The 11,546-nt window shown below is 29.1% G+C and overlaps 1 protein-coding gene across 2 annotated transcripts; it reads right to left on the reverse strand.

Moving 5' to 3' along the window:
* Positions 1-7,480: 7,480 nt before the first annotated feature.
* LOC113782646 (photosystem I reaction center subunit III, chloroplastic) lies at positions 7,481-8,926 on the reverse strand. 2 transcript variants are annotated; one of them, XM_027328518.1, is made up of 3 exons: positions 8,442-8,926; positions 8,020-8,341; positions 7,481-7,709 (listed from the first exon to the last, which is right to left on the reverse strand). In XM_027328518.1, exons 1-2 carry the CDS (start codon positions 8,822-8,824, stop codon positions 8,032-8,034), a joined length of 693 nt encoding a protein of 230 aa, XP_027184319.1. In that variant the 5' UTR covers positions 8,825-8,926; the 3' UTR covers positions 7,481-7,709; positions 8,020-8,031. The 2 variants fall into 2 exon arrangements, with proteins under 2 accessions (XP_027184319.1, XP_027184320.1); XM_027328519.1 differs by having other exon boundaries at positions 7,481-7,714.
* Between the last annotated feature and the right edge of the window lie 2,620 nt (positions 8,927-11,546).

The following is an 11,546-nucleotide window of genomic DNA, read 5'->3' on the forward strand; positions in this document are numbered from 1 at the left end:
CCTCGAATTCACAGCCAAGCTCCTTGAAAAATTCTCGATTATCCCAGAAATGCAACAACCAACACGAAAATCTAACCTTTTTGCCAACACGAAATCAAGAAACTGATTATCTCTGTCATGATAGTTGAAATCAAGCTGGAAGGACGATTTATAGTAAAGGGTCCTAGGGAAATCAGCCTAGGATGAAGGTAAAGGTAGAAGACAAAAAGATCGTACGAGGATTAGCATAGTACTAGGATTTTGGGGAGGTTTTTGGCGGTGCATATGCCTCCGTGTAGACTTAGCCGTCAGGAAACTTCATGCATGGGGGAAGAAGAGACAAAATGGTCGAATCGTGCACGGCCCGTTTGGATTAGCTGTTTTTGGAGGGTGTTTTTCAAATATTTTACTGTAACTACGTATATGAAAAACTTTTATTGTAGATATTTTTAGATTATTTTTAGAGATATTTTTAAATATTTTTATAATTTAGAATTTTGTTGAGATTCTTTTTAAATATATACTGGCTCTGTTTCTATATATTAATGTTTATTTATTTATATATATAATATTTTTATTTCAATTTTATTTTTTAATATGTATATTATTATATATTTAATATACATATACAAATATATATTAATATATATTAAAATACATATTATAAAACAAAATTGATATGTATATATTTATATATTTATATAAATATATTTTAAACAAATATTAATATTTATATATAAATACATATATTTATTTCAATTGATATAATATATATAATATACATATTAATATGCATAATTTAAATTACATATTAATATTAATATAATTTATATATATAATAAAATATACATAATTGAAATATACATATTGAAATATACATATTAATATATATTAATATACATATTATAAAACAAAGTTGAAATAAATATATTTACGCATTTATATAAATATATAAATAAATATATTTATATAGTTATATAAATATATATATAGATATATATTTATATTTAAATAAATAAATATAAATAAATATATTTTAAAACAAAATATTTATATTTATATATAAAAATATAATATTTATTTCAATTGATATAATATATATATTATACATATTAATATACATAATTGAAATATATTAATATCACTATAATTTATATATATCTTATATTCATAATTGAAATATAAATATCAAAATATACATAATATATATATTAATTTACATATTATAAAAAAAATTGAAATAAATATATTTATAAATTTATATAAATATATTATTTATATAAATATATATAATTAAATATAATTATATAATTAAATAAATAAAAATAAATATATTTAATTATATATATTTATATTTTGTATTAATATTTATATATAAATATATTTTTATTAAACAAAATATATTTATTGTATATAATATTTATATATATTTATATATAAATATTTTTGTATATTAATTTTTGTATTAATATTTATATATTCATTTATATATTTATTAAACAAAATATATTTTTTTGTATATAATATTTATATATAAATATGTATATTAATATATTTTTTGTATCTATCTTTTGGAGTTTTTATCAAAAGGACTGCATCAATTAAAAAGGTGATTTTAAAATATATTTATGAAAAATATTTAAAAAAATTAAAATAATAATCTAAATTACAAGCCTATTTGAATTGTTAGTTTTAAAAATTTTTATAGAAAATGTATTATAATAATTTGATCTATACAATGTAAAAAAGTGATTAAAAAATATGTTTATGAAAAATATAGAAATTTTTTATAAGAAAAAGTACAATTCAAACAAGAATATACTCACAAAAAATGTAAAATAATTTTCCTTAAAAAACAATAAGCCTATTCTTCGAATTGATACTTTTAGAAATTTTATTAAAAATATATATTATAATAATTTAATATACATAAATTAAAAAATACTTAAAATTTTATTTACAAAAACACGTAACAATTTTTCCGCCAAGACCCATGATCCAAACAAGGCGGCATTTTGTGTATGATGCCTTGCGGATTCTGCGTGAAACATGCATTTTGGCTAGATATTGGGTTTGAAATCCGATGTTAATCCATGGGCATTGGCGGGAATTCCTTGTGGCCTTGATGTTAATTCACTGGAAGTGAAGTGACATGACGATAGCAGATTTTGAATGGGACAAGATTTGATTTGACTGTTGTAATTTGGAGTATTTTAAAGGGATAATTTCAGAAACCTCCCCTGAGGTTTTTGACATTTACACTCACCTCCCCTGTGGTTTGAACAATTACACTAACCTCCCCTGAGGTTACTAATCCTTTACAAATTCAGTCCAAATGATTAAAATATTGTTTTAGAGAGTGAAATTAGAATTTTGTACCTGATTTGCCCTTTGTGCTACATATCCAATGAATGACAAAGTATTACAAATTAATTAATAATTAATAAACTTTAAGGAGCGTAGTTTATAGGCAAAAACGTATTACTTATTTAAAGTACCAGTTCTTTACGAGTATTTTACTTTCAAACATTTACTTTATTACAAATATTTATTCTCAAATACAGATTTGTATTACTCTCAAATATTTAATTTTTGTTAAATAAAAAATCTACCAGTTTTTCTTCCGTAGAAATATTAATATAACACTTTTTCAATTTTAGTTATAAATATTTATGTATTTAGCATAAATTAAATGATTCATGATTAAATACTCATAAAGAGCTAATACTTTACTCATGTAATGAATGAAAATCATAAAAAATTAATACTTTATGGGCCATTTCTTTTTTTAAAAAATATTTAATTTATATTAAATAGATAACCTACTGATTTTCTTTTTGCGAGAATATTACTGTAACACTTTTTAATTTTTAATTACAAACGTTAATATATTTATCATAAATTAAATATTTGAAAATAAAATATCTGTAAAGAGTCGTTACTTTAAATAGGTTATGTGTATTTGCCTATAAATTATACTCTTTAAAATAAGGAGTATAGTTTATTGATTTAGCTAGTAGAGAATCTTTTGTAGGTGGCGGGTTAGTCCTCTGAAGAGACAAAAATGGGTATGCTTTTGGTAAACTGATTAGTTTATACGTGTAAGTACGAGCGTGCACACAAAAGTGGTTGGGTCTATTTAACTGTCCGCACAATCAATAATCTTTGGTAAACCTTCGACGAAACTTCAGAGAGAGAGGGGGACCACACTGGATCAACGTAGTATTATGTAAACTATTGGTATAATAGCTGTTATGGTACTTGTGTCTAAATGAAATATTTGTACCTGAATCTCGCACCTGCTAAAAACGCCAGGCAAAAGGAAAAGAAACATATACATATTATTGTTCTTTGAAACATTTTCAAAAAAGATGGGTGAAAATGAAAGAAAACTTTAATTCCGAGACCATTTATTTTATCAACTACACTCCTTACTTAAATTAATAAACTACACTTCTTAACTTAAATCAATAAACTATACTCTTTACTTTAAAGAGTATAGTTTATAGGCAAATACACATAACTTATTTAAAGTACCCGCTCTTTACAGATATTTTATTTTCAAATATTTAATTTATGATAAATATATTAACGTTTGTAATTAAAAATTAAAAAGTGTTACAGTAATATTCTCGCAAAAAGAAAATCAGTAGGTTATCTATTTAATATAAATTAAATATTTTTTTAAAAAAGAAATGCCCCCATAAAGTATTAATTTTTTATGGTTTTCATCCATTACATGAGTAAAGTATTAGCTCTTTATGAGTATTTAATCCTGAATCATTTAATTTATGCTAAATACATAAATATTTATAACTAAAATTGAAAAAGTGTTATATTAATATTTCTACGGAAGAATAACTGGTAGGTTTTTTATTTAACAAAAATTAAATATTTGAGAGTAATACAAATCTGTATTTAAGAATAAATATTTGTAATAAAGTAAATGTTTGAAAGTAAAATACTCGTAAAGAGCAGGCACTTTAAATAAGTAATACGTTTTTTCCTATAAACTATACTCCTTAAAGTTTATTAATTATTAATTAATTTGTAATACTTTGTCATTCATTGGATATGTAGCACAAAGGGCAAATCAGGTACAAAATTCTAATTTCACTCTCTAAAACAATATTTTAATCATTTGGACTGAATTTGTAAAGGATTAGTAACCTCAGGGGAGGTTAGTGTAATTGTTCAAACCACAGGGGAGGTGAGTGTAAATATCAGAAACCTCAGGGGAGGTTTCTGAAATTATGCCTATTTTAAAATTAGGACCTTTTTTTTTAGATGTTAAAATTAGGACTTAAAATACTAACTAGTAGTAATAATTCATCTGATTTGACATCGTAAAGTTGACTGTGTTGGATTTGGCCAAGGAGGCATTGGTGATTGGTTCGTATGAATTGCATTTTTCTGAATTTTTTATTAAAAAAATTATTATAATGATTTGAAATATGTGAAATAAAAAAATAATTAAAAAATATATCTACACAAAATATAATATTTTTTTTTGAAAAATTACAATCCAAACATAAATGTAAGGGTGCAATAATTTTTTTTGTTTTTATTAATTGACAAGAAAACGTAACCCAATTGGTAAAACATTTTACATCAGTTCGAGTAATCAAAGGAAATAAATAGGGGACTATTATTAATTCTCTTATAAAAAATGTATGGTAGATTTGAATACATGTAATAACATGATAAGTTATATATAATTTAAATGCATTAATAAGTACACTTACAAATCTTTTAATTTATCTTTCAAAATAAAATTACTAAATCTTAGCATGTGGAGTTCACATAAAAAAAATACATACATTGTTGAGATTTCACTTTAAAAATTATTCAAAATTAAGTACATTATGAATTCTACAGTTCATTCTATAGCATAATACAATAATGCCTGGACAAAAACCTTTTCGGAAATTTTTTTTTGGAGATTTTCTAAATTATTATTACATCACCATTTTATTATTTTAAATTGTTTTTTTCTTCAGATACAATATATTACAAAAGCATTATTGTAAATGATTTTTTTATGCACAAAATCTTCAATCTAAATAAATTGAATGCCTTTCCCTGGCATTCCGCCCACTTCTTTCCTATTCTTTCTCCCCACTTCTCACGCGATCCCCTTACATCCATTCTTTTCCCCCTTCTTGAGGGGGAGAGGAGGTGGGAGGAGTATTGCAAGGTGGGAAGATAGAACTTAAAAGGGAAATGTAGGAGGAAAAAGGGGTGAGGCATGGTAGAGGAGCATTGGCGAAAAGGGTAGGAGGAGGAGGAAAAGGTGGTGTGGAAGAAGGGGGTGATGGTGAATGGAAAACAGATCATAATTTAATTAAATGATGGCGTATGTTTTTGTTACTTTCCTTTTTTTTTATTTTGTTAAACTTATTATAGATTTTTTTCTTTCTCATTTTTTGAATCTCTACCCTTTATGGCTTAAAAAAGGAAAGAAAAAGAAATTTTAAAAGAAATTGCCGTAGACTTTGTCTAAAATACTTATTTTCTTTCTAAAGAAAAGGGATCGAAAAGGACAAGCAAACTTATGCACATCACTAGACTAAATTTTTATTTGCAAATTCAACAATATTCATCTCACGTTTAAAGATTAGGCATTGTCTATATATTTTTTAAGATAACGAAGGGCTAGTGAAAGTGGTATTGGAAGAAAATTGATGAGGAGGAAGGATAATTTGCCAAGCAACCTTATTTATTTATTCTTTTTTGGTAAATGAGCAACCTTACTTACTAACTTTTTCTTGTTATATGTGGTTGTGAGTATGTGCAACTTTTGTGACAACAAATGTATATGAGGCAGAGAAATTTGGATGAAGGAAAATAAAATTGAAGGACTTTACTAGTGAAGTTTTGGCAGTTCATTTGCTACCATGTTAGCACCCATTTTTTATATTTTAGGTATTTATTAGGCAGTTTTCTTGGCTAATTTGTCATCTACTGATAAACTTTGAGAGAAACCCAAAATGTTTCTCCCTTGATTTGGATGATGGGATCAAGGAAGAATTTTTTTTTTTTTTTTAATTAAGAGGTATATTTTGCAATGAAATCTAAAACATCTTGCAAAGTTTGGACTTTGAAGGCAATAATGATTTTGCCAAAGGGGACAGTTTGTCCAGTTTAATTTGCAGGAGGAATAATGGTTGATTCTAAAAATTTGTATTGTTAACAAATTGTGGACAATCATTATGGTATTAGGTTAAAAGTGAACTCAACAAATTGGATGACCTTCCTATTTGTGATATTGAAGATGATAGTTTAAACAATGCTGAGTCTTGATCCTACCTAAACTGCAAGAGTTTATCTGGTAAAGATTGACCAAAATCTGCAAGACCATTTGTTCTCTCTTATGAATATATTCATACATATGATTTTCTGTTAGTTTTATTATGATTCCTTAATTTGTGTTGCCCTGTTTTTCCTGAGTATAATGACATAGCAATTAATTTTTCAAATTTTATACAATTTCTAGTAGTGTCTGGTTAACTTTTCAATCAATTATTTGCCACCACTAGCATTGCACAAAGTATCTTAAACTTGCACAAATAAGTCTAAAAAGTTGCACAAACAACCTTTAACTTGTACGAGCGTTGCAAGGACCAAAATAAATTAGAGCCGGACATGTTAGCGATTGATGTACTGGCCCTTAGAGACCTAGGTCAAGGTGTTTCCGTTTGGATTATCTGTTTTTTAAAGTGTTTTTGAAAAATTTTACTGTAACAATGTATATGAAAAATTTTTACTATAAATTTTTTTTGAAATATTTGATATATTATATAGATGAGATGTTTTTTTGAGTTATTGTGTATTACTGTAGCATTGTATTTGAAAAACTTGTTTTTGAAAAAATGACCAATCCAAACGGTAATTAAATGCATTTATCTTTTGAAGAGATATATGAGTTTGTTTGGATAGGAAGATTTGCAATAGAAATATATATTTTTAAAAAAAAATACATGTTTTTAGTTGCATCTTGTCTATAGCAGATTGCTTTCAATTGGCTGATGAGTTAATTTCAGAAGTGGAGTTATTAGAGGAAGAAGTGGATAGTATCTTCTGACATTATTTTTTTTCCCACCATCTGACACATGACAAACACACATATAGAGGAGGAAAACATTCAAAGTTATGCTGGTTAGTGCTGCTGCGAGTGTCTAAAGATTCAGTTCACTGTCTAAATTGATGGGAAATTTTGCTGATGATGTTGCTGAAGGGATGGCTTATATTCATCCCAGTGAATCCCATATGCCTTATATGTACAGCAATGAATACTACTGATCCATTTTACTGGCATGTATATCTTGCATTATAGAATATGTTCTTCTTCTATGTACAATTTCTAGATATCTGTTGGTTAATTGCTTCGGTTTAGTTGAGAATCCGACATATATTTCCCCCCATTAGTCTCTGATGTCTTCATCATCACATCACAATCAGGGAAAAGGAGTTAAAAGGGAAACAAAATGAAACAAAAAAGTGAAAAAAATGAAATACTGGACATGCATTACTCAGAATTGATTGATCACCCAAAAGAAAATTAAGCATCTTCTATTGGTTGGTGTCACTCCAAAGAAACGAATAGATACATTTGAGTTTACAACTTCCAGATACAAGATTTTTTCCATCATCTGTTTTTTTTTCCCGAGCAAGATCCAAAATTCAAGCCTTTCACTTCATCTTCGGTCCCTGGGGTTCCATGTCTGTGCCTAAACTATACAAGAACAGCCAAATAACGCACTTGATAAAAGTCATAACCGCAAAAATGAGTGACATTTTTTTCATTGCATTTCTAGTAGTAAGCTTAGTTATTCTTACAGAAGGATTGATAACTAAGAAACTCATTTCTAGTAGCAAGCTTAGCAACCAACATCATCAAGATCCTGTGAACTTGTTCATGGTTGAAACATTGTGATTTCAAACTTCTTGTTGATACCGCTAGTCAAATTTCCACAAAGGGCTGAGTAATTTCTGTCTTTTATAGTAAAAATGGTTAAAAGAAAAGGGTAGATTAATAACCTGATAATGGATTTAGACAGTAGGGTCAATGAGATCTCCAGTCACGAACGCTCTGTAGGCGGCGACGGGCCAGATGAATCCTCTCCACACGAGTCTCGAGGCCAAGGGGACATCAATGATGATCTCCTTCTCTGTTGGTTTCTTTTCATCCCTGATGGCAATCAAGTAGCTCCTGCCTACCCACCCAATCCATCCAGCAATGTACAGGAACAAAATCCCTGGGGTGATAAATTCACCCCAGTGTCTTTGGTCTCCACTCACAATCAAGTGAGGCAATCCATCCGATCCGCACAACAGCCCTTGCTTTCCATAATTATCAAACCTGCAAACCCAATCAACATTTCAGAACACAGTTTTCAACTCTTCCTGCAGGTCTGCTCACGGGTGAAAAGAAATGAAAAAAAATTGCAGGCAATACTAACCTGCGCTTGGTCTTCTCGATAGTGGCCTTAATAGCAAGAGCAGGAGCACTATCAGGGGCATAAAGCTTCAGGGATGACTCAAGTTTCTTGATTTCTTGCTTCTCGCGCTTGGCAAATTGCTTGGACTCCTTGCATGGTGTGAGGCCAGCGATGTCGGCCGAGGCGGGCATCACCGGGGCCGATAAAAGAATGGAAGAAAGTGCAAGAGCTGCAGAAAATGCCTTGAGTGATGGTGGTGAAGGTTGCTCTGAGGTTGATGTGCTTTGGTTGGGAGAATTAGCTGAGCATACAATTGTTGCAGCTCTGGGCTTTGTGCTGAACTGGGAATTCAGCTTTGGTGTAGCAATGGCTGTAGAAAGATTTGTGGGAATTGTGAGAGACATTTTGCTGGATTTTTTGTTAAGTTTTTGTGGGATGAAAATAAGATTTGCAAGAGAAGAAGAGTATGGTAGGAATGAGAGTATAGGAGATTGAGAAGAAGGCGTGTGGAGAGGGATGGTTTTTAGATTTTGGAGCAAGGAGACTAGTGGTAGAGAGTGGATAAGGTGGAGATATGAGTGTAAATGTAGCTGAGATGGATAGTCTTGATTGGTCAAAATTTGGGTTTTTGTGGGTATTGGAGATTCTCCTCCTCCACAGGAGCCAGACCACCGGTGGAAAGTATCTAGGTTGAGCAAAATAAAGTAAAAGAAATGGGAATATAAATGTTACAATTGTCAATTACTACAAGATTTTAGACAAATTTCACTTTCCACTTTAAGGCCTTCTCTACATTCACACTTGTCATCTTTGACATTTTACATCCTTATGTTACGAATTATTGCCACATTGCCTTCCACTCTAAAAGGGAAAAAATCCATTTTTCATTCCTAAACTTTGACTAGAGACACATTTCATCTACAAACTTTTAGGTACAACATATTTAGTATATAAATTAATAATTTCTGGTCACATTTAGTCCAAAAACGATAAATTGTTTAATTTGGACAAAAAAGATCACATGTTTAGCACATGATCGTTGATTTTGACTAAAAAATTGTTTTTACTTAATGGCCGTGTGCTAGACATGCTAGCCTTCTTCGTCCAAATTGAACAATTTACTATTTTTGGACTAAATGTGGTCAGAATTTATTAATTCATGTATTAAATGTGCTGCTTTTAAAAGTTTGGGGATGAAATGTGTTTCTAATTCAAAGTTTACGGAGGAAAACTGGATTTTTCCCACTCTAAAAGTCACTAATTTTCCACGACCTCTAGTGGTGGTGAAAAATTCAAATGGTCAAGAATACTGAAAAGATATCTAAACAAGTGTGGTTTAGGTGATATTCTTGAAATAAATTTCAACAATTGTTTGTCCAAAGAAGTTTGGAAAAGGAGGGCAAAATTATTTTTCAAAATCATGCGATAACCAATAATTGAAGAGCTTTACAAAATACTTTTTCTTGATCTCGAGCACCTCAAATTTTCAGATCAAATGTCATTTATATCACGATGGAATTTCCATATAGGTCTGGTTACAGGTCTAAAATTGATTTTAAAATTAGAAAATTAATCTCAATGCAGACATGTATATCGATGATGAAGTCATTTACGAAGATATTGATAAGAATGACAATTTTGATCTACATTATGAAGAATTTGTGATTGTAAAAGAAAAACAAGGACAAAAAAGACTAATACAAATGTTTTTTCTTCTCTTTCCCTGCCAACTTCCACTCTAAACCAAAATTTGACTTGTAAGCATACTCACGTGAAAATTCCATCATTATATAAATAACATCATAATATAAAAATTTGAGATGATTGAGAACAAAGACAAAGTCTTTTGCAAAGCTCTTCAATTATTGATTTTCACATAATTTTAAAAAATAACCTTAACTTCCTTTTCCGAACTTCTTTGGGCAAACGATTTTAAAACTTAATTAAAAAACATCACTTAAACCACACTTTTTGAGATATGTTTTCATTATTCTTGATCATTTGAATATTTCATCGCCACTGCTAAATGTGTGCAAAATTTTGAACTTTTTACCATTAGTAAATTCTTTTTGCACCATTATCATTGCTGGAAAATTTTAATTACCTCCATCAGTTGTTCCTCTCTCCCTTTGTCAAATTTCCGGTCTATGACTGCTAAACAAATCAAATCCTTCAACTTGATAACTTGCAGCGACCAACAGTTCTCTCTAATCCTTTTTTGATCTCGTTTTCAACACACAATCAATTTGACAAATTAGGACCATATTTATGGCCTAATTTGCACTAATTGAATACTTTTGATCGATCTTGTGGCCTTACTCGATTAACTCACTAAATAACAACAACTCTTATGCTCTAATTTTTCGAACGAAAAACTCTAAGGTTCGCAGTGCAATTTTGATAAAAATAACAATTATAGAAGTTTCATATATCCTCATCTAGTAACATGTGACGTATATCAGTACTCACAACTCGTTAGAATATACTAATCTATGAATGGAAGACCTTAATGGCGACCAAGCATCTCGGCATAGTTCTATTAGAATCACTAATTGAGTGTCTAGGTTTATATAATTCGTAAAACGAATAAATCATAAAATTATTGGTCAAAACCTTTCTTGTGTTGGCTGGGACGTGGATGATACTCATTGAGTTTGTTTGGATAGAGAGAATTTGGAAAAAAAAATTTTGCCTCACAAATCCCAATCACCTTTTTATCTTCCCAATCACCTTTTTATCTCACACACATCACATCACAAAAAGTGCTACAGTAAATATCTCAAATAAATCATCCAAATAAACTCTTATCCAAACAAACTCATTATATTCTCGGCCTCTTCGTACGCTGCCAATGTTTTCCTCCTCTTTAAATCTTATATCTCTCTCCCTCTGCACACTTCCATGGTGCATTTGGATTGCACCTTATTTTCACATTATTTACACACACTAACCTACTTGTATTATCAATATATTTTTCAATCAATTTTTTTATCTTACATACATCAAATCAAAAAAACACTACAGTATTTTTCTTAAAAAAAAATTATCCCAAATAATCTCCTATCCAAACACCTTTTTTTCCTGAAGTATTGTTTGGATAATTACATTTTTTCAAATAATATTTCA

The sequence above is a fragment of the Coffea eugenioides genome, chromosome 9 (assembly GCF_003713205.1).
Source record: "Coffea eugenioides isolate CCC68of chromosome 9, Ceug_1.0, whole genome shotgun sequence".
Lineage (NCBI taxonomy): Eukaryota > Viridiplantae > Streptophyta > Magnoliopsida > Gentianales > Rubiaceae > Coffea > Coffea eugenioides.

Bases quoted from the DNA above. Each gene is read 5' to 3' on its own strand.
- LOC113782646 (XM_027328518.1), bottom strand. From the start codon at position 8,824: ATGTCTCTCACAATTCCCACAAATCTTTCTACAGCCATTGCTACACCA. The intron at 8,342-8,441 runs GTTAGTATTGCC...TTGGGTTTGCAG, and splicing joins ATCGAGAAGACCAAGCGCAG to GTTTGATAATTATGGAAAGC.